Raw genomic sequence first — 23,465 nt, 5'->3', positions numbered from 1 at the left:
GCCGTACCATGATGTTCTCCCATTATCTATATGTCTATAGTGTATTGCCCTCTGTGCCAAATCACCTTAATAATGATGATGAAAGATCCAGAATGACCTCAATCCATGTGGTTTGTGGAGATATTAGTGCATTAAAGCTGATGTCAGCACTGATTCTCTCTCTATCTCTCTCTCCCTCTCTCTCTCTCTCTCTCTCTCTCTCTCTCTCTCTCTCTCTCTCTCTATAACTCTCTCTCTTTCTCTTTCTCTCTGTCTATCGCTCTCGCTTGCTCGCTACCTTAAATATACCTCTAGTCTAACATCTTTTAATCGAGTGAGGACTGGTTAAATGTTTTGGTTTGGGTTGTCTGTCCTTGAGAGGACATTTGGTCCTCATAAGTGTGGGATCTCATGAACACACACGAGCGTGTTATGATTGTCATTGATGAAAAGGAGAAAATGGATCATGATGTCCTGAATGCTCAGTGACAGAGCCTTTGTACTGAACCGTCAGGCGGCCATGACAGGTGAAATATTAAAACCACCCTGTTCTTTCCTCCAGCTTCTTCGTGCAGCCAGCTCTGTGAGATGTAGTAAATGGCTTTGAGCTAATAACAACTGATTATTGAGCTATTTACCTGAGAAAATGTGGGCTGTTTTCTTGGTATACTATATTCTGTTTTTAAGGCCCTTACCTTTTCTTAATGTTAGGATAACCGACTTTTAACAAAAACGTCAATTATGTTTTGAAACTGAAAAGTTAAATGGAGAGTCTGCTTTGTCTTTTGAGGCAAAGAAAGAGCTTTAGTTCAGTTATGTTTTATTCAGTGTTGTGAGGGGCGGGTTACATTTTTGTGATCTTGTAATCACAACGACGCAGAGGTTTTTTGATATGTCAGCAGCTGGCAATTTATGAAAACAACCTGAATAAAAAACAGACAAAACTAGAAGAACAACTGTGAGTAACTGTCACACTGTGTTGGTGATTTGCTTTGGGCATAAATGCAGTTTACTGATAGCAGCAGCTGTTTGATGCAACATTCTCTGACCTGCTTTTTCAAAGAATCGGTGTAAAATTTAGGTTGTGCCTTTTCCCTAAAAATGTGAAATACAAAGTGTAACATTCTTATCTGCAGCCAGGGAGCTGATTGAGGTCAATCTGTGATTTGCTGCCTTGGCTCGAGGGACCGGCTGTGATATCACCAGAGGGCTTACAGTGCTCACAGCTCCCTGTGTTTTACATATCTTCAAACAGTTTGTCTTCTGCCTCCTGCTAGGACGTCATGTCAAGTACACTGAGTGTTTGCATTGTTTGTTTTTCATGCACTGCTGAAGCTCTTAATGGGCAAGACAATCTCCCCTTGCGGCTGCAAATGATTTATTCTCTTCTATCTTCAACTGTTTCAAAAATGCCAAAGGCTCTTCTCACGTCATTTTCTTGCTCACCTGTTGTTGAAGTTACAGAAACAAGATGACATATATCAGCAAGCGAGCTCCCCTTGAATTTCAGAAGTTGTCTCATAGAGCTGTCAGTCGCTATGTCAGTCAAACTGTCGAATGGAAACTTCTTTATTCCCCACATGATAACGGCTTAAGCTGGCATGACGTGAGAAACAGTGAAACCGCTGTGTGCTTGCTCAGGCACTGGTTTCCTATCAAGAGAGCGGAGCGATGGTGCCCACCAGCTCATTGTGCTTTTTTACTCATGTAGTTTTGGGTGCTGGTGGGGGAGTAAAAAGATGGATATCAGTCTAAAGATCTGTGGTCTTCTTGGAAAAGTTCATGTTAATTTGGCAGCATCCTCCCCGCCCGATGATTGTTGTTTTCCATGAGTGGGCAATAATCAAGTACTTAATCAGAAAGTTAAAAAAAAAAAGCGGGAGAGCACAGGAAGTTCAGTAGTCCTAGACCTATACTGTTGTGTATACATATGTCAGCACTCAGTTTGGTTTCCGTGGGGGTGGGGGGTTCTGGAGAAAATGTGGTAGTCAAAAAAAAAAAAATGCGAAGTGTGAATTTTGATGGTTATTGATCAAGCAAAAATACCAAATATTCTCTGGTTCCCACTTCTGACAGGAGAAGGACTTTATGCTTTTGTCTGTTTTATATTATTTTAAACGAAATAATTTTTGGTTTTAAACTTTTTGTTGGAGAAAACAAGACATTTGAAGCCATTCATTTGGGCTCTGTGAAATTATGATTTGGGGAATTTTTCTCAATTTTCTAATATTTTATGTAACACACAAAGTCAATCGTTCTTTTATATTAGGGTCTAGAGATAATAATGTGTGGTTTTTGCGGTAACACATTGTGAAACCCCTTGAGGGAAATTTGTGATTTGTGGTGTTGGGTCGTATAAACAAAAAGGATGAATTGTTTTGGAAATTATTCTTTTGCTCATTAACTGTCTCTGCTATATGTGTAAACTGTTACAAAAATCCAGTCTTTGACAGAAGGTATGATGAAACTTGGCAACTAAAATGATTTTGGTTATCAGCTGTTGATAAATGCAAATGATTGTGTGTTGCTTTTTTTTTCATTGTTGTGTGTGTGTGTGTGTGTGTGTGTGTGTGTGTGTGTGTGTGTGTGTGTGTGTGTGAGTAATATCATAACCTCTTCTCTGATTCCCCTGATTCGATCTGCAGTAGCTGCTGGGTTTCATATTCCCGGAGTTAATGCCATTGACCATCAAAGACGGCTAAAAAAAACACTGGATGTTTCTTGTTTGTCACACGTTCTGTCTGAAGTTAATTCAGTTTGCATGCTGCGCTCACATCTCAGAGGAGAGAGAGTGGGTTAGATATTGTCTAGGTCCTTTCGGAGGAACCTTTTACCTTGTAAAATCCAGCAGGTAGTAAAATAAAGCATGTCATGAAAAATGTTTTATAGATGTCAGTGGTTTGGAGTTGTAGTGAATCTTAAACCTAGTTTGCTCGTTGGCCTTTTCCTGGCTGCTCTCTACCGTGTGCTGCAGTTATGATCGCTGTGGGGAAACTTGGTATTATAATAGTATACTTATTTTGTAACTTGAGTCTTATTTATTTTACTTTTAATCATGCAAGCGTTAAAGCAATCTGACATACCCTGAGGCAACAATAACAACAACACAAAGTGGAATATATACTTATATTATTATATTAATATATCAGCACACGTTAGTGTAGTATCACAAATATTACTGTCAAACTGTCAACTAGGTTTGAAGCGTCCAATTAAACTGTCAGCCAATCAAAAACAATATTTTCTTTTATTGGAATGGGTTTTTATTTGTAACCAGTTTTCAGTTGTTTGTGGCCACCTCTCAAACTCTTATTTTACCGGTAAAATAAGGCAGTAAAATCTTTCCAGCTAAGCATTCATATTAACTGTAAAGTTTAATTTGAGCAAAGTAAATAGGGTTGCAGTTTGTTTGAAAGACTTGATGGGTGAAACATGCACAGGAACTGTGTGTGGCCTTGTTTATAACCTTTTACTACAATTTTCCACATGATCTAAGCGGTCACTTAGCACTGACAGTGGATGGAGATGAGCTCAAAGGCCTGTGTCTTGAATGGATGAGTCTCTATGAGTAGGAACAGTGTGTCAGGAACCGGTGATAACGACAGAACAAACAATGTACAGTATTTATGACCTTAGTTGATAATGTGTGTCTGTTCTGGATATCAGTACGGGTGCTTTCACAATATATTTACATAAAAGAAATTTATGAAGAATTATTACTATTACTTAGAGTGTGATGGCGATACTGGTGGATACATTTATTGCTTGTTTAAAAAGTTGTATTGTTTACCTGTAATGTTGCCTCGGGAAAGACATCACTAGAGCTGTAACACCCAGATATCATGTTGATGGATAGTCATATGAATTGCGTTGTGTTTTGTGTAGAGCAGTTGTGTAACTGTGTTGTGATATTGTTATTTTATATTCCTGTAAATTTTCTTCCTTGCTTTTCGTAAAGTCTAACGATACACTAAATCATACTGACAAATGCATAGATGCCAAATAACTGAAGCATTAAGGTGAGCTGTCGGCCATACAATATACAGAATATGCTAAAATTCTAAACTACATACATAAAGATGAAGAACACAATTTAAACCATAAAATATGTGATGTAAAAGTTTGTGTTTCTAGTAGTCAAATGTCAAGCAGGATACGTTGATGACAGGACTGTTTAAGTAGACAAGATGATAAATGTAGAAATGATGAACAGAATTTGGAAAGATTTTAAAAATCCTAAGTAGTGAAAAGTTTCCACATTGCCAATACTGAACTAACCCTAACCCTAGCATTTTAACTTCTAATGGTTCTGATTGTTTTTCTCAACCCCATTATCATAAATCTTTATAGACTCTTATTCAAACCAACAAATGAAACTGTGGTAGAGACTGTTCAGCACTCTGCACTTCTGTGTCTGTCGTCTGTCTTCCTTGAAACACTTTGCAAAAAAAAAAAAAAAAAAAAAATTTGCTGACAGCTTTAGTTTGAAATACCTCCAGAATAATTTGAGACCCTGCGGTTAATCCTCTTGTGATCGACCTTTGGATCCTGACCCAGTCTTTACAAATCATTTGCTGTAAATCCATTTGCTGTGTTAAAGACACCTCTCGGCTCTTTCACACAACCTCTTACAGTCTCGATCTCCTCTTGTCATCTGAAAGTAAAGGACGTTTGAATCTTTGTGCTGGAAACTTTCATGCATCTAAAGGATTGAGAGTGAACAGCTTGGAAAGGGTCAGTTGCATGTGCGGATCTGGATGCCTTCTTGAGTTTTCACTTGGCTGCCAGTTGATAACGTATGACATCTGTTCACATGCGAACGAACACATGCTGCCGCTGGTGAACTGAGGACTGAAAGTGATGCTGTAGGAAGTGCTCGTTTCCTGTCCATGTTTTTAGCAGTTAGGTACAAGTTTGTAGAACTGCAAAGGAAATGTTGTATAAGGTTGGTGACAGACAGACAGACTAGATGTAGCAACACATTTGTGGAGCATTTCATCAGGCGATGCTGGACTGCAGGGTTTCATTAGTGAAGGGGATGGCAGACATGAGGAAATATTTATCAGCATGTGCGAGATAGTAAGTAAGAGCATGTTTCACTCATAAAACATGCATGTTTTGTTTTTAAAGCTATGGAAATCATATGAAATGTAATTTGTTTTGGTGTGTGTGTGTTTGTGTGCTAAGCGATTAGGAAGGGCTGGACTTCTATCAGGAGAATGTTTTCTGGCTGCAGTGTTAAAATGTCCGTACATTGTTAAGAGTGCTGTTCAAAGGAAGTGGTCTCAATCACCCAGAGCTTAAGCTCAATCATTAGTCACAAAATTCCACAAAGCCACAAAATCAACATGTTTGTATTTAGTCTGTACATACTGTATCTTACTCAGTTATGGCTGAACGTGAATGGTTTTGCTTTTGACCTGTTATATTGATTAAAAAAAAAGCTGATTTGTACATTTCTATAGAATTAATGAACATACAGCTCGCTGCTTTCTTGTCACTGCTCTAAAAATGCTAAGAAGCTAAAGTTGTTCTTTTGTTGTGTCAATGACTATGTAGCTTTAAGTTATCAGACAGAAAGACAGAGCCTGTTGTTCATGTGTACAGTCAGCCTGAGTACATCAAGGTAACGATGACATGAAAAATCCCCACTTCAGCTCACTGCCCTGGTGCCTTTTTTTTCTCTCTCTCTCTGTCTTTTATCGCTTTCTCAACATACTGCCGTCTACTTGTAGCACTCAGGAAGCGGTTAACCTTCATGCAGGATGGTAGACAGAGGTCTATAACGGCTCACAAAGCAAATGGAAAATTGAGACTCCGACCCATGCTCAGTCATTTAGATAAAAATAGAGAAATTGGCCTCCATCCTCGCAGAGGTACATTTGTCCTCTTAACTGAACCCTAAAAGGCATCATCTTGATGGGTGGAAGATCATGCAAGTTAATGGAAGAAAACAGAGCAGTTATGAGAATAGAATATTGTTTTTATTTTTGTTTCACCTTGATGTGAACCTCACTGTTGGATAGAACAGAAATATATGATTTTATTTATACATTTTGGCATCACAATAGACAACACAGTTTAAAGGAAATGGTGAGACAACCAGAAAACACAGCGCTTGGCTGCATGGCAGCTTGAACTTGGATCTCCCTAACTAGGCCACCAAAATGCATCTCTGTGCACTTTTCTGTGGTACATCAGGCCATGCTCACTTTAAAATGTCAGTGTTTTCCCAGTGGCCAAAGATTTACTAGAAGTGTTACACTGCATCAAACTACTTCCACATTTTATTTACTGACATATTTATTTAAGTTCCAAGTAGTAAAAGATTGTTACTGATATTTTTATGAGCAGTGGCTCAGCTTCTCTCTTTCTGTCTCCTCGCTCAGGAAGTTTACCACAGCTGAGAGGATGATGCTGACGATAATGGGAGGAGGCCACAGCCGAAGGTGCAGCCCTCGCTAGAAAAAAGATTACATTCTCTCCGAATTTCACCCCTCCGCTATCACCCACTACCGCCATCCCGTCCCCTGGCGCCATGGCCAACCACCTGGAGCTGATCCAAGAGCTGCAGCAGCTGGACAAAGTGCCCAGTCTGGAGAGGCTGCGGGCGGCCCAGAAGCGGCGCACACAGCAGCTGAAGAGATGGGCCGTGTACGAGAAGGAGATGCAGAGCAAGAAGCGAAAGGCAGACAAGAAGGGACGCAACGCCAACAACCTCCAACAAGCAGAGTCCAAGAGGCATGTGTCTTTTGCCGCCAGCGTGGCGCTTCTGGAGGCATCGGCCAGGAATGATCCAGATGAAGGTAGGGGCAGTAAAGGATATTTATGATGTGTGCAAATTAGAAAGCACAAGCGTAGATTCATGGGGAAAGTGCACAGTGTTTTGAAAATGACGACACAAGCTACACAAGGGCACTTGACACACATGACCAATGGGCACACAAAATACACCCGCTGTGGATTTATTCCTGTTGTAACAAGGCAACGAACTAAAAATATGTGCTGGGGTTTGGTTCATAAGCTCAGAGTGAAACTCAGCACAAAGCTCAGTGACGCCACATTTGAATAATTACTTTAATTTCAGCCTCACCTCACTACTTCAGCTGGATATCAAAACGCCAAGGTCAGGAAAACGATTAGCCGGGCTTGCCCACTTAAACTGCCAGAGGAAGTCACTCCATTCGAACTGAATTTGTTCTGCTAGAAGACTGTTTTATCATTGGGAAATAATGGAGTTGTCACACTGAGATGAAACTCTGCCAGTCTTTTAATTAAAATTTCTACGGATGACGCCCCTCCTATTTGGAGATAATAATTGTTTTCCTCCAGTACAAACAGTCCCATGATGCTGTGGCTGTGCTAACAGTGTGTCAGCGATGCAGGAATGATAACGGGCTGCTTATTGTTTAGATATGGCATCTAATTTAACTTCTCTTTAACTTGAAATTGGATTGAACTCTCTATCATGACTAACTCAGCCCATGGCTGTGCTACTGTACATTCTTTGCTCGTGCAAGCTGTCTTTATAGATATGGAAACGACCACGGGCGTTATGTATTTTCATAGTAGTTCTTACAGAGCAGAAGCAGCTCTTTGCTGCGTATAAACATTTACACGTGCACACATATGCACATACACATGGACCGTGAACTGGCATGTATAAACTCCAGCTGGAGTGAGAGTCAGTGGAAGGCTTGGGATTTGTGCTGTCTGGATGGCCTGTTATATCATCTATTTTACCATCATATAACCTAAATAAAGATGAATAAAGATTTGAGAGAAACATCTTGCAGTGAAACATCATCACCTAACTGGGTAAAAAGGATAAACTCTTTCCAAACTGAAAAAAAATCCATAAGTTTCATCAGCTGTGTTGCTGCTTTTGCTGATTCTGCTGCTGCGTGATTACACACAGACAGAGGTGTTGTTGTGTGAAAGGTTTTGGAAATGGCATTGAAAGGTTTTTGCTGTACATGGTTGTGCTGAGTGTAATTACCAGAGAGTCTGCTGAGCCACTTAGACTTTGAACATGGATGTTGTGGCCGTTGGGGATCATGCAAGTCTTTTTATGTTGGTCTGAAATACCACGAGGCGTTCAGGGACATGAAACATCCACTCATTTACTCTCAGTTGCAGAAAATATGTATTTAGCAATAATATATGCTCTCGCTTAAGGAAGGTTTCAAAAAAATAAAATACTCATCCACAGCAGCTTCTCAGAATTATTAGCAATGTGGGTCTGCATAAGGTGTACGTGGGATAACATTTTTAGATGGTGCTGTGAATGTAAGTGTTCCCAAATAATGAATGAAAAGATGGCTCTCGGTCTCAAGGAGCTTGGCAGGAGAGGAACTTTCCAATGTGACAATGAGATCCCAAACACACTGCAAAGATCACACAAGAGTTGACACATGACCTTTGCAACAGTGACGCCTCACTTGACTCAAATAGAGAACCTTATTTTAAAGCAGAAGGTAGAGCATCTGGAAAAGTTCATCTGTGAAGAATGGCACACACCATCTCTCCATAGATTTGTGATGTGCAACAGGGTCGAATCTGTCGACAAAAATTATACGCTTGTATGCTTATATATGGTTGTTTATAGCATAATTTAATGTTATCAGTAATAAAATAGTGTCAGCCCTTGCACGTGTGAAGCCCAGTAATGTAAATAACAAACATATATTTACTTGTTAGTTTTTTGGCACGAGTGAAGTTGACATTGTATGTAATTTGCAAACCTCAGAATAAATGCACCAGCACGTTCGGACACATTGAGAGCAGATTTCTTTGCTTCGCTTTGCTTTGTATCACTGATATGCAGAAACTTTGTCAGTTCTCCTTACTGCTGACAACGCCTGTGCATAGACACATTCGCTATCAGTGCTGTTTAATGAGGGTGACCATGAAAGAGGCAGAGAGATAAAAAAGAAAGGGAGGTAGGATGTAGTGTTGCCCACACAGCTCCAGTGGCAGCTGGCTAGCTCAGGAGCCTGATAATCTCCTCTCTCATTCCCTCTGGTCCCCAAATGCTCGATCAGGCATCATGACTCCACACGCTATGCTGCTCCAGCACACTGCTCACAGGCTCTGAGCTTCATCTACAAAACAATATTATTTGACATTATCTTGGATTCTCTAGTGCGGCTATGTAAAAAGAGGAAGGAAAATTAAACGCGGATCACACTGGAATTAATTTGAAGCATCTTTTAAAAATAGCATCACTGGTGAAATTTAGACCCCTAATCTGCAAAACAAACAATGACTGGTGAAAGTTACTGACGGGGACAGAAATAAAAAGAGCCACCCATCATCTAATTTTTGTATGAATAGAAGGAAAGGAGGAGAGCGCGAGTGAAGGAAGGAGGGAGTAAAAACAAACACACAGAGATTGAGATTGACTTTGACCTGAGGTTGACTCTGTTGGCATCAAGGCTGTAATAAGATGAGAAGGTTGGATTGGCTGGACTGACTCCTGTTTAATCCCTGATTGGTAGGAGCAGACGAGTGAGTCTTTCACTGCTCTTTTTTTTTTTTCTCTGTGGTTGCAGTCACAGTATCATTGGGTTAACTGGAGTGCATGTGTGTAAGCACGTACTGACAAATGGGTGTATGTGTGTGTATGCGTATGTGTGGGTGGTTATTGGTATGCACGTTTTATAGATGGGATAATTGCTGTTTCTTGCGTACTTTGAAAGTTTTACTGTATCTTGAACGGTAGATGGTGTCATTGAAACTAAGATCTTTGTACTTGCAGGTGTGTGTGTGTGTTTATGTGCTTGTGTCGAAGTGTGTATATCCTTGTGTGTGCATGCGTGTGTGTTTTCTTTCCTCTCTGAGCTACAGTGTTCCTGTCATTATAACTTCCTCACTGGAAGCTGTGGAAGCAGACCGTGAGGAGATACAGATATAGTAAAGCCGCAGAGGACACGATGTGCACCCGAGCCCAAGTTTGTGTGTATGTGTTTGTGTGGCCCTGACAAGGAGAGAGGAAGAAGCAAGAAAGTGTTCATGTGGATATTTCAGATTACAAAAAAGTAAATGAACCCTGTTTGTGTTTCTGGTTGTAAAGAAGTATGTGTGTGTGCCTGTCTGCAAGCCAAAGAAACCCTGAAGAGGCTTGGGTGTGAGGGGATGAGAAAGGAGAGAGTAGCTGGGAGGAGATTGGATGGAAAAGGGTGCATGCTGAGTCTGAGCCCTTTTTTTTACCCTTTGGCTGCCACCGCTCTGAACCCTCTGCCCCCTCCCGGTGATGAGGACTGATGACTGTGAAATTACTGTGGAGCACCTCGGTGTCTCGCTGCGCACCTCTCCGGCTATTGAGACTGATGGGTTTTCTCCCCTCCGGGTCGCTGCTATCCTCCAGTTGGGTCAAAAAGGACAGTCAACACATACGCGTACACACAGTATGGAGTGACCTGACATTTCCTCTTAACACCGCTGTGTTATCTGATAAAGTTGTCAAACAGCTCAGACATGAATGAAGGAGTCAAGAATCTTTGTGGAAAAGGGGAAAATCTTGAACAATTCAATTCAGTAGTTGGATCCTACAAATATAAAATGCACTGGAAAGAAAATGACTCCAAAATAAACATTTTACGTTTACATTCATGGCCTAAGCAAATGTTCTTATCTAGAAGCAGCTCAGGATTTATGATTAAGGCAACGCCATCAGGTCAGGTCATGGTAAACATTTGGTGGCAATCAAATCATCCCAGTGATTAGCTGATTGCAAGTGCGTGAAAGTAGCATGGATGAACAGGTTGTTCAGTAATCCCAACTGATTTTCAAAGTGTCCTTTAACAAGGCACTGAACCCCTAGCTGCTCCCAATGAGCGGGTCACGCCAGAAAAGAGCCAGTCCATTTCACAGTTGCTGTTCTGAACAGGCACACTTGAATGCAAAGTGGAAAGCCAGCCGTCAAAGAGAGAGATCCGATGATTGTTTAAATATGAGGCGTAACGTGCTCTCTCTCCTGGTAGGCCTTCACAGTGTTGGACTGGGTTGTTGACGTGAAAAGTGACGAATAGTTTTGTAACAAATGAAGAAAAGAGAGCTAGTGTGTGTGGACTGGGTAAGCTGCAAAGGAATTGCCCTTCTTGAGTTAAATAGTTAGGATAGAGTTGTCTGAATCTGAAGCTGAAGAGATGTTTAAACATCTCACCTTTCTGTCCTTTTTGAAAGTTACAATAAACAAATTTTATAGAATACATAAGTAATTCAAAAAGATTCAGAGACAAAGCAGTGAAATATAAACATTGAGGATAATAAAGGATGTTGTCTTCAGCCTGTTTGTGATCATGTGAACATCAGCCATGGTATGCTTAGTCATATTTTACCCCTCCATGAACCTAGCCAGTGCTTCCCACCCCTGCACGCTATTTATTCACCCACACTCGTGGAAACACCCAGCGCACTAATTACCACTTATTCCTCACTGAAAGTCCTAACTTGTAACTTGATGTTGGAGAAGCCACACTTACAGTCCAACTTCCATTTTTAGCCATGTGGCTTCTGCTCTTGGTTCACCACCTTTTTCTCTGCCATATCATCACCATAAAAATACAGAGGAGGCATAACTAGATTTCAGGATAGAAAAATACCCCAGCAGCGAGCGGCGCCTCTTGGAAGGAGAATTCACGTGTGGTTTTGTCTCCTGTGTTTTTTTTTTTTCTACATATTTGTGTGCAAATTAGGTCTCAGAGGAGCTTTTGTCTTCTTCTGCTGCCTTATTACAGTGGTAAGGCCTTCTCCTCAGAGGCCTTAGATAGGCTTAGCTGCTCCCAGGCATATGGCAGCAACAGAGTGGCATTAAAAAGACACACAACTGCAGAGTGAAAAGACAAATGCAAGAAACAAAAAACAAAAACAAAAAAAACATTATCAGATGCAAAAAATTCTCAACACTGACCTTTGACAGTGATGTCTGTTTTGTCTCTTTCTTACACACTCTTCAGTTCTGTCACTCTCCAGCTGTTTGATTGTTTTCTTTTTTGGATCTAAAGGAGGAAACGCATTAAGACACTGTTTTAACCTTTACTTTTGCTTTCAAATGCCAAAGGGGAGATTTAACCATCTCCTCTCATGGTGTTTGATGGGACATTACATTGAAAGACTGTCAGTAGGATCTTTTGTATTGGTTCTTTTGTGTGAGAAAGAAGTATTTAATGGTTAAAGATGACGTGAGGATAAACACAGAAATCCAGACTACAACTACTACACAGTAAATAGGAATACAGCATGTTGGCATACATGTGTAACCCGTTTACACTACGCTCTTATCCAAACTTATCAATGAGAGGGTAAATATTAACCAGAATTATGGCAGGAGCCTGGGATCTTTGTAAATCTGTTAGGAGACTTTGAAACAAGCATGAATCCAAGTGAAACACCCACAGAACAACATTCAAGACACTGGCCAGTCCGACCCAGGACAGTCTACCCAAAACTAGGGGTGGTGATCTTGTAGGACAGTGCACCGTAGAAGAGAGGAAATACGGCTGCTATCGAGCCAATTGACGCTAGAATCAAAACTCAAAAACCGAGATGCACTGTAGTGTCTGTAGTATTGATACTTTTGGGATCGATCCACCCACCCCTACCCAAAACAACAAATGATACACAAAAGACAGATATCAGTCCTGTTTTTAAATGTCCAGTCAGTGGATGTTTGCCTGGTTATCGCAGTTTCTCTAACAGGGCCTACACTAGCATGCTAAGCTAAGATCATTAACATGGTAAACATTATACCTACTAAACATCAGTATGTTAGTATTGTTATTGTGAGCATGTTAGCTCACTGACCTTAACATTTAGCTCAAAGCAGCACTGTGCCTAAGTACAACCTCACAGAGCTGCTTTTTCATTAGAGCTGTGTGTGGAAACAAAATAAGTTTTTGTGTAAGGGAATTATAAATCAGTCATTTAAGTTCATCACAAAAATAAGGCTCTACATCTTGACACCTCATGATGCTTCATTTCTTTAACAAAGATGTTGTTTTATTGGGAGGAATGCACTAACAAAAAGCTACTGTTTTTCTTGTTCCTATGGAGGTTGAATGCATTTCTTGTTCGTCACCTTGGGAAAAAAAGTGTGTGCCAAATGAATAATGTAATGTAATAATGGTATAATTCTGATAGAGAACTGCACTCACATGTCATGCTCGTTAGAGGCTGTCAAGAGTAATGAGCTGAGCGCTGTTAACTAATCACAGGCTGTACTGTGAAAGATAAACAGTGCTGTTCACTGATGATGTAGGTCACTCAGTGTTGCTGCTCTCTGTGTTACATTGCAACAATAATCTTGGACCAAGGAAAAGGGAGAACTGGTAAACTTCAAACGATTTGGGCAAGGACACATAAAAGGGGGGGGCTTTTGAACCAGATTTACCAGTGAAAGCCACATGGAGCTTGTTATCCACCACTCCTTCAGATGCTTTAAAACACTGGATCTGATGTAAGGAGACAAGGAGATACGACAAAAGAATCAGGGGCTCATTTCAGGCATGCAGAATTTACTGTGTACCGGGTCTCTCTCTTTTTTATTTATTAATATAGCAATGGACAAACACAATTAGAAATGTTTAGTCTCTTCCACTATTGTTTTTCTCCTTTTGGCTCTGGTATACAGGAAGAAAGAAACTGAAAAAGAAAATAACAAAGAAACAGAAATACAACAAGAAAGCAGCAATAAAAATGTTTTGGGTTGCATACTGCTTGATTGCATTATGATTCTTGTGCTCACGCCATGCGACCACACCATACCCACCGTGGCTCTTAGCCAAACAAAAAATAAAATAGAAATGTAACCTTTCAAAGTAAGATAGTACAGGATCCTAAATGAACTTTTTTGGTTGATACCCTACTGGAATACTGGATTTATACATGATTGTGGATTATGAGGCCTTGCATATCTTCTCAAAATTACTGTTTGATTCGTTTTTGACAGAGCATGAACCTTTTCTTTTCTGCACAAATGTGTGGATTTTAACCAAGAGATTTTGTTTTTCTCAGCACTAACTACTGATCTGTAACAGGAGGTTGTTTACTCACATGCTCAGCTAAGCTGATGTGACCTCTGACCTTTGACATCTGTAGCGTAAGATGGCCGGTCCATGTTGTGCATGTGTCACAACACAAGTAAAAACAAGGGTGAGCAGTCTGTAGGACACAGGTATGTTTGTAGCCCCGTATACCTAAAGAATTATGGCACCACAGTCTAAAACTATTTGGAGTGAAGAAGTGCGTATATAACAATATGTTCTTTTTACTCTATCTGGGTTTATTAATCATTTAAGTCATTTTTTGACCAAAGCTTAATTGTCTCCAGCTTCTTGACTGTGAATGTTATCTGGTTTTCTTAGTCTTTCTGTGATAGTAAACTGAAGCTCCCAGTTTTGGATTGTTGGTTGGACACAACGAGCAATTTGAATATGTCATCTTGGGCTTTGGGAATTTTCTTATAATTTATTGACTAAATAAGTTATTTTGAAAATTATAACCAAGACTAATAGATAATGAAAATATTCTATACTTGTTGCTGCCTTTAATCCCACTGACTTGATGCTTACATTTGCCCACTGACCAGATAGTTTTAAGCGTCTCTGTCTGTGTTTGCTGTCCTGTGAGCTCAGATGTGCACTGATATTTTAAATGACTCAAATCTCAATTAAATCTATCAAGCAAAAATTCAGCATTTACTACATCCAATCTACCAACAACATAAAAAACCACATGTCGTTCTCTGGAAGCTGTATTCACTTATTCATTCATGGGGATGAGTGTGTTCATTTTTGCTATCCCTGCATCTTTCTTGGTGACAAGATTAACATGCTTCACTTGAGGGTCCTTCACCAACAGCTCGTTGCCTTTTTCTTTTTTTCTTTTTTCTTTTTCCACTTGTGTGATCAACGTTGATTTTATGTGAGTTTTCTGAGCGGTTGATTACTTAAGTGGGATTTGACATTTCATACCCCGAGCTGGGCTGTGACAATGACAGGGTTGAGAACTATACAGTCAAAATGGATCCTCGTGTGGGTGGCATCAATCGAACGCTTCTGTGATTAGGAGGACTAGACTTCTCTCCTGACATCTGTGGATTTTAGAAACAGTTTTTGTGATGTCTTTGCCACTGCTACTGCCAGATTGTGAGGTTTTGGTGCATTTATTTCTTACTCTCAGCCTTTCTGTGATTAGGAAAGTCTTCATGGAATCTCAGGCAGCCTTCAGGTCAACAGAACTCTATTCATCTCTGCTCTGTCACACTCTTTTGCTTTCCCTCTCTTGCTCCGTCTCTCTAAATTAACATTCCTCTATGGGCTTGTCACACTGGGCTCCTCCAGGCGTTGCCGCTCTGCCTGGCACACACTGACACTGCTGTCTCCTCGCCGCCATGCTAGTTCACGTGCTTCAGCCTGGACAGAGGGGACTGACTCATCCTTGTCATGTAATATCATTTGGGATTAACATTACAGGGAAAAAAAAAATACAAATACAAAAGTGTAAGCGGCCTGATTGGTTGAACTAGTATGTACAATGCTGCGAGGAGTACAAATGTTTGTGATATTATGACAGTCGGAAGAGCAGGATTCACTGGGCCGTGGCAGTATCAGAATTTTGGCTTATTTAGCTTCATAATTGAACACGTTTCTTGGCAGTGTAACTGTCACACTACAACAAAGGGTCATTTATTGAACTTGAGCACTTCATTGACTGTCTCTGCCTTTCTGTATTCTCTACTTTCACTTCACTGCTCACTTTTGTCTTTTCATTTGCATGTCTTTGCATGTCCTTTCAGAGTGCTCTCATGCGATCTCTATCATTATTATTATTATTATTATTATTATTATGATAAATATTTATTGTTATTTGCTGGCTCAGATGCTGTCTTTACCCAAGAGTACTGCACTAAGCGGTTGCCTGCCGAGTTCGCTGAGATGTCCTTCTCCCTCTCCTCCCCTCTTCCACATCAGTCAAAGCTCCTGGGAGAGCCCTGACTCTCAAGTTAACTCCTATTTCCATGGTAACTGAGGCAGACATAGAGAGCTCCAGGCAGCCATGGCCCAGAGCTACTCAGCTGCAAAGGCACAAACTGTACATCATCAATGCTGCTGCTACATGGGATAGTATGTGGGAGACTGTTGGATGTAGTCGTGGCTGCTTGACTAACTCACACTCAAGTAAATCTGTCATGGTTCGAAGTGAACGCTGTGATTATAATCATTGCTTATAAGGAAATATTTATGAGAGTAAATTTGGTATTGTATTGATGAAATGAAATGGGGAAGGGAGCTTATTATTGAGATTTTCAGATGATGATTGGCAAAAAATGTCAGTCATTATTGCCATGGTGAAAAGCAAGTAGTTACATTGATGTCAGAAATGTTTGGGGGAGTATCATTTGTTGTAGACCACGCACATATATTATTGAAATTGTAAAGCAAACACTAGGATATAAGGTCCCTATATATGGTACTTTCTATAGAAAGCTTTACAGGAAGCAAAAAGGTATTTGGTGTAAATACTGTTACCAAGTAACAGTTATAATGGAGTCTTTCTGTTTTCAGGGCTGTACTCACAGCTCACTCAGTGGAAGGTGTAGCTGTGGTGTTTCTGGTTTAATAGCACAGTGCTGGGCAGGTGACTGGTCTGTTTACAGTGTTTGTGTTCTGAAAGACGTCACAGTACAGAAAAGGGGTGTAAATTAGGGTGTTCACCTGGGTGTCATGTTTACATCACTGCTGATCGGAGCTGGAGCCCATAAATACCTGTGGCTGCTGCACAGTCTTTTGACCAAGCAGTGAATGCAAGTTGTAGCCTTTCACACTGATGAGAAAAGCCAGGTGTTAGTGGGTGTTTTGTCCAGTGCAGAAGGGGCTTCAGACAAATAATGGTCTGCTGAGGAGGGAGTCGTATCAGAAAACCCTTCTATGTGTGGTTCTAGAGCGCATGGACAAACAACGAATCTAATTGTTTAGTGGAAAGGCAAAGGCCCCGGCAAAGGACTAATGGATACTAATTGTTGAAGAAATCTTCTTAATGGAAAAGCTGGCTCATATTTTGTTAAACAATAAGAAGCTCATCCGGAAGGAAAATAGCGAAATGGCCATTATACAAGACTGGAAATGGTAACATCCGCACTGAGCTGCAAGTAAATCCATTAATAGGACTGCTTAATTTTTTTAATTTAATGTTGTTAATCTATTGCCACTAAAGATTTAAGTGGAACAAAACTGCTCTGGGTGTACTTGTATTGCCATGAAAGAGCATTTATTGATTTTGTATAGTGTCTAATTTCCGGCAATGTAAATCGCTTATCGTAAGTTGAACTAGATCTGGTACAATTGTTCCATGCATCCCAACTGGAAAAATGATCAGTTTAAACAGTTTTATTATGCAAAATGGGGCAAGCAGCTTTGCTCACAGTTACAAAAACAAACTGTCACTAATCAGGTCCTTTGAAATTCGTGCTGGTTGCTTTGACGCATGTCTACATCTCAAGAAGCCTGTCAGCCATCCTACGTACTTATCAGCGACAATGATTGAAGCCCACCTGCCTTCATGCTGGCCTGCCGGAGGCGTTAAAGTGGCAGTGTGAGTCGGGCTTGATCCACCGCTGCCAATCCTCCGAGTGCCTGTTCAGCACCCTGCTGCTCCCCCGCTCTTTCTAAACCAGCTTGTAACATCTTCCAGTGTCTCTCCACCTGCCCACCTTCCTCCCCAGTCATAGTGAGTGAACAGCCCCCCACCATAAATCCTGCAATAGGATTCAGGATTATCCGGTGAGGATTAGGCTTCGTCAAACCAAACAGGGGAAGCGTCATTAACAACAATTTGATAGATGTTAATACATTCTAGGAGCACAGTGAGTGACCTTTTTAATTGTATGAGTTGAAACTCCAAGAGCACTTGCGGACAGCGAGGATTTATTTAAGCCCAAGGGGGAGAGTGAAGTTTGAAGTGTTAAAATGAACCAAAATACCATATTACCAAAATTACAGCTTTCATATCAGGAACTGAACTTTTAGTTTGTCTATATTTGACAAATATGATGAACATGAATGACCATTAATGTAAACTTTGAGCTGATTGCGACCTTAAAGGAAGTGAAAATGTATCTCATTATTGTTACTTGTAGCTTAATTATAACTGAAGCTATACAATCCAAATGAGGGCTGTGAAATGGAGCTGAGCTGGGATGAACAAATACAACTGCAGCTTTTTATAGCCTGAGGAGCTGTCAATCAAGGCAAACAGCAAAGCCAAAAATACATCCATCTTTAAGCCCCAGATACCTTTTTAATGCAATCATAATTTTCAAAATTTTGCCATCAAGACACATTTGAAGAAGTAAAATCAATCATCGAGTCTGGTTTTCTAGAGAAAAATAAGCACTAGACACGTTTCCTGTCAATCATAGTACTGTCAATAATTTATTTTGGACCCAGCATCTAGTGGATCATGCATCTTAAGACACTTGATCATTGGCTTTAAAGGCACAGCAGCTTTTAAAACAGCAAATTCAATTCATTGTAATGGAATTGCCTTGATTAGTGGAGTCACTTGTGAGTGAAAAGTAAATCCGTGCAAATTTTTACATTTAAAGTTCAACTTTGGTCAAATATAACCTACAAATTTATGTTTTGGACCAATTAAAAACCATTATGACAGTGCAGATTTTTGAGGTGATGAGGAGGAGCATTGTCCAAAACAAAGAAAACTATTGTAGTTCATTAGCTCTGTTGTACCATTCAGCTTTTCTCACACCACAATGGAGAATTGGGGGGGGGGGGCAATGTAGGTAAAATAGAGGGAGTGACTAGCACTAACCAATTAGCAGTTAGCTTGCCAGCTACACAGGATCACCAACTAGCCCTGCAAGTGTAGTAACTACATCACCAAGTCTTAAGAACCAAATATTTCGCAAATTTGTGTGGAGTAATTTCACAGGACCACTTTATGGTGTAAGCAGTGCTGGTTGTTGTTTGACTCAGACATGTCAGGCCACATTCAGCCCAGGTCCTCATCTTGGGTTTGGGCTGATTTGTTGAGCCTTGCCACTTTGTTGTGCCATTCTTCCCCCAGCAGTCAGTCTTACTTTTTATCCCATCCTCTGTTTCACTATAATCAGCAGAAGCCTGCTATCTTAATGCCTTTTAGCAAACATGCTGAATCTAATTGGATGGGGCACTGCTATATAATCCAGAGGATTACAGAGACAAACAATACTGATGTTTGTCTTCATAATTCTATGTAGCACTACTTTTCTTTTTTCACATCCGTAGATCATAAGCAAGTCCAGACTTTTAACACTAATTACTAAATTAAATTCAGCATATAGATGTACAAATGGAAGTTTAAGTTCCTTGATTATATCAATAAAACCTGTATGAAGCAGTTTAAAAACTCAATTATATGAACCAATGTGGTAATTAATCTTGGATTCAGGTTTGGAAGATTGGCAGAGAGGGGAAGAGTATTAATCGAAATCCTAGGTAAAATTTATGTTTTTAAATGGTTTTAGCCTCTCTGTGTGTGATGTGACTCTGCACTGATATGTCTGATTATGAAGTCAGGTTCGTTTCCTGGGCTCAGTGCATCATATGAAGTCTGTTACAGTAAATGGTCAGTAAATATTTTTTAAATATTTTGATTTATAAATTATTTTTATTTTAGTTTAGCATGCTGACACGCTAAATTAAGATGGTAACATTGTAAAAAATTTACTTGCTAAACATCAGAATATTAGCATTGCTACTGTACACGTCAGCATGCTAATATTAGCATTTAGCTCAAAGCACCACTATGCCTAAGTACGGCCTCACATAGCCACTAGCGTGGCTGTAGACTCATAGTCTCAATTAAACACGAGTGATCAAAATGTCTGTCTTTATTATTATCAAAAAGATGGCTTAAGCATATAAGCTGTTAAGTTAATTAAAAAAAACAGATATAATGAATGCTGTTAGTGTGATATATTTGGCCCATCTAGTTTGAATGTACATTAACAGCTGTGTCTCAAAGCTAAAAAGAAACCCTGATACTGTTGTGTCATGTGGAAGTAAACGGCTCCAATGTTTGAGATGGGGTTGATGGACTTGAGTTAATGAATTACATGTTTGTCTTGATATGATTCTAATTTTTTCATAGTGCCAGATAACGTGTGCGGACTACAAAACAGCATCTGGGATTTGTCAGTGTGTCCGTAATATCATTGGGCCACCTGAAGGATTTGTCTGTTGATTACATTATTAAGTGTGCCTTGACTTTGTCGAAGTTTCAGAATGAATACCAATCATCTTTCCAAATTGAAACCTGAGATCTTTGAGGTATGTCATGTATATTTTGCTTCAGTGTTAAATTAGCTCATGGTGACCCAGAAAACACCTGCTGCATCCAAATCTACATTTTGTTGTGACTTCCAATTGCCTTCCCTGCTGTGCTATCTAACTACATCTGTTAAAGCAGCGTAACATACAATTAAGTCCCTTAATAGCTCATCATGTAGAGGATAATTATAACACACAGTGGAATACTAATTATATCAATGATCCTCTCTCATAATGTCCTACTAAAACCAATGTCATTTAGCTGCTACTTATGGACGTGCCGAATGGCCTTCTTTCTGCATGGCTGACAAGAAGACAGAGGAGGCTACGTTGCCTGAAGAGCATTTGGAACATAATTATGTTATTATTATATATACTGAAAACTGCTGCGCTGCTTTGTGGGAACTGATGTGCACTTATGAGTAAGTGTGCTATATCAGCCACTTTCCATTTGCAGTAAATTAGTGAAAAAAAATTATGAAATGAGGTTGTGGCAGAACCTAATGATGACAGAAATGCATACTAGCAATATGTCTATCATTTACCTCTGTTGTGAATTGAATGTGAAATTATCCTCAAAGTGCTGAAAAGAGACTGTTTTTAACAGTGTCACCACACTGTAAAACATCAGACTTGAATTTAGAGAAACAATCATCTTTTATCATTAAATTAATGTATATAGATATGTTTTGTTAATACAAAGTAAACTAAGAATTTATGGTCATTAATTTTAGACATACCGTATTTCAGAATTTATAATCATGAGTTCTTCTTAGTTTAAACTCAATATTAAAATAAAATTGTATCACTTTATAAGTTTGGTGCTGGGCATGTGTCAGAAGATACAAGTTCAGTAGAACTGAGGGGAACTGCAAGGTATATTGATAATAGAGTGCAGCTGGAATGAGTCCTAAAACCTGGAAATTGGTTGGCACTTCAGCACTTCTGGTTCCCTCATCCCAAAGTCTGTGTTTTTTTTAAATGGGTTTTTGGTTAGGTGGCTGAAATAACACTTTATTGCGTGGGCACAAAAAGGAAGCAAAGACACACTGTTAAGCCTAATTAGAACAACAAGAAAAAAACAAGAATTCAGTTTTACAGGGGTTATGTGCGGGGCTATTTCTTGGCTCTTCGCTGGTTGTCTGGCAACTGAGATAGCAAACTGGCTGCTAGCTGTAGCTTCATATTATCTTACAAACATTGATATTGCCATCTAACTCGGTAAGAAAGTGAATTTCCAAAAAACTGTGAAGCACGATAGGTCTTCACAAATGTTGAATGTTGTTAAAGGAGAGACAACTTCAATTTCAAATCTATGCGGAAAAAATATACAGTAATAGTATGACGTTTAGTTTGTAGCAAGACAGATGTTTATGGTATTTCTCCTAGAAAAACCAACTTAGAGTTGTTGTTCCACCGATGTCGTGGTGAATACCCACTCAGGCTCAAAGATTACATGCTGTTCTCTCAAATATGTCCAAAATAGTTTTATCCTCCTTTTGAAAATTAAAAAAGATATGCAAAATAGCCATAGGTTGATTTAAATTCAGATTTCAGTGGACTAGGAAATTAAGAAATTCACTGCGAGCGGACTGAAGCATATGAAACCCTAGTTTTTGTATTTAATTTGAATCATCTTGAAATGTTTTACTCAGGACTGTAAAACATTAATTCAGTTGTGTAGTAGAATCTACCCTCTCAACAACGTATGACAAATATTTGCCTCTTCCTTATGTCAAAGAAAGATACTCTGGAAGGAAAATCATTTCTCCACTTGGACTCCTTTCTGCTTTTGAACTTACATAGCCCCTCTCATATCGCAATCTCTACTTGATCCTCACTTCACTGGCTATTCCCCCTTATCAGTGATCATTGGCTGTGAGATGTGCGCCTACAGGGGGATCTGTATGAGTCAGCATCCTGAGCTAAACCCTGACAATAAGAACATCCATGCTATTAACTGTACTGTTCACTCGGCTCCAACACAAAATATCCCTTTTCCATTAGAAGAGACATGAAAGTGTTCATGTGTTCAACCGTTTTTTACTGTAAGTCAGTTTCAAACTTTAAAATTCTCAACTGATCTCATAGATCACAGCATCCGTGCCTGCAGTATGCTGTGATATAAGGCTTCTTCATCAATTATGTGCCAGGGATTTCCTGAACATGAATAAGTGGGACTCATGAATATGAATCATAAAATGAACTCTCTGAAAGATCATGGTCTGTATAACTGAAAACATGGCAGGTTAGAGTACCTCTACAAGAGTTTCACTTTTACAGTGTTATCTGATATGATCTATAGGAACTCCTTGCACATGGTGTGATGAATGACGGCACAAACCGGGCTTGTAAAATGGTAAAATGGAAACAATTTAAAATTCAATCTCTCTCTCTTTTGTTCAAATCCAACTTTGCATGAAGGTTTGAAAAAAGAAGCTATGTTGACATACAATATATGATTTGACCATTTATAACATACATACATACAACACAGAGCTACATTAACAACTAATGATTGCCTACATTATCGATTAATCTGCTATATATATATATATATATATATATTTTGGAGACATATCACACAATACTTCATTGAGGCGCTGGAGAAAAAAGTCGGGGGGATCACCAAAGTCATTAGAATTCATCCTCGTCTATACTACATCCATTCCTTTCCTTGCTCCAAATACAATAAACTTGTGACCCTTAAAATATTTGCTGGTGCCAAAAACTACACAGGTACTTCATGGTTGTCACTATCCCAACTATAAAATACCTCCTCAAATCTTTTGTCTTGTTAGAAGCACACTACAACAAAGAGTATTTACAGGTTTAATAAGAGCGCACACAGAAAACCACAGAAATATTGTGGTAGTATTCTTGACCCTTGTTCCACTTTGGAGCCCACATTACTGTTTGTGAAAAACTATCATCGATAATCAGCGTTCAGGAAAGTCATGACCTAAATAAGTTCATTCACTTGGGATTTGTTTCCAAGTCAAACACACGCACACACACATTATTGTTGAGGCACTCTTAAGATAACAGGAAGGAAGGGTGGGTTTCTCTTCCTGTGTTGCTGTTTGTTAATGTAACTTTTATCTTTTGGGAAGCATCTCGTGCAGCTCCATCTCCTCCCTCAATGGGAATTTATGG

The 23,465-nt window shown here is 39.6% G+C and overlaps 1 protein-coding gene across 2 annotated transcripts in view; it reads left to right on the top strand.

The window, feature by feature from the left end:
• Positions 1–23,465, top strand: part of ppp1r16b (protein phosphatase 1, regulatory subunit 16B) — a 103,848-nt gene that overhangs the window by 19,969 nt on the left and 60,414 nt on the right. The window contains exons 1-2 of one of the 2 annotated variants that reach the window (XM_056396184.1): positions 4,640–5,058; positions 6,369–6,785. In XM_056396184.1, coding sequence (XP_056252159.1) covers positions 6,518–6,785 — 268 coding nt within the window. In that variant the 5' untranslated portion in view covers positions 4,640–5,058; positions 6,369–6,517. Of the gene's footprint in view, positions 1–4,639; positions 5,059–6,368; positions 6,786–23,465 lie in introns of those variants that run through there. The other variant, XM_056396175.1, reaches the window with a different exon arrangement.

Source organism: Seriola aureovittata, chromosome 2 (assembly GCF_021018895.1).
Source record: "Seriola aureovittata isolate HTS-2021-v1 ecotype China chromosome 2, ASM2101889v1, whole genome shotgun sequence".
In the NCBI taxonomy this organism is placed as follows: Eukaryota; Metazoa; Chordata; class Actinopteri; order Carangiformes; family Carangidae; genus Seriola; species Seriola aureovittata.
The sequence above is the reverse complement of the archived record's forward strand: the minus strand, read 5'-3'. Positions and strand labels throughout refer to the sequence as shown.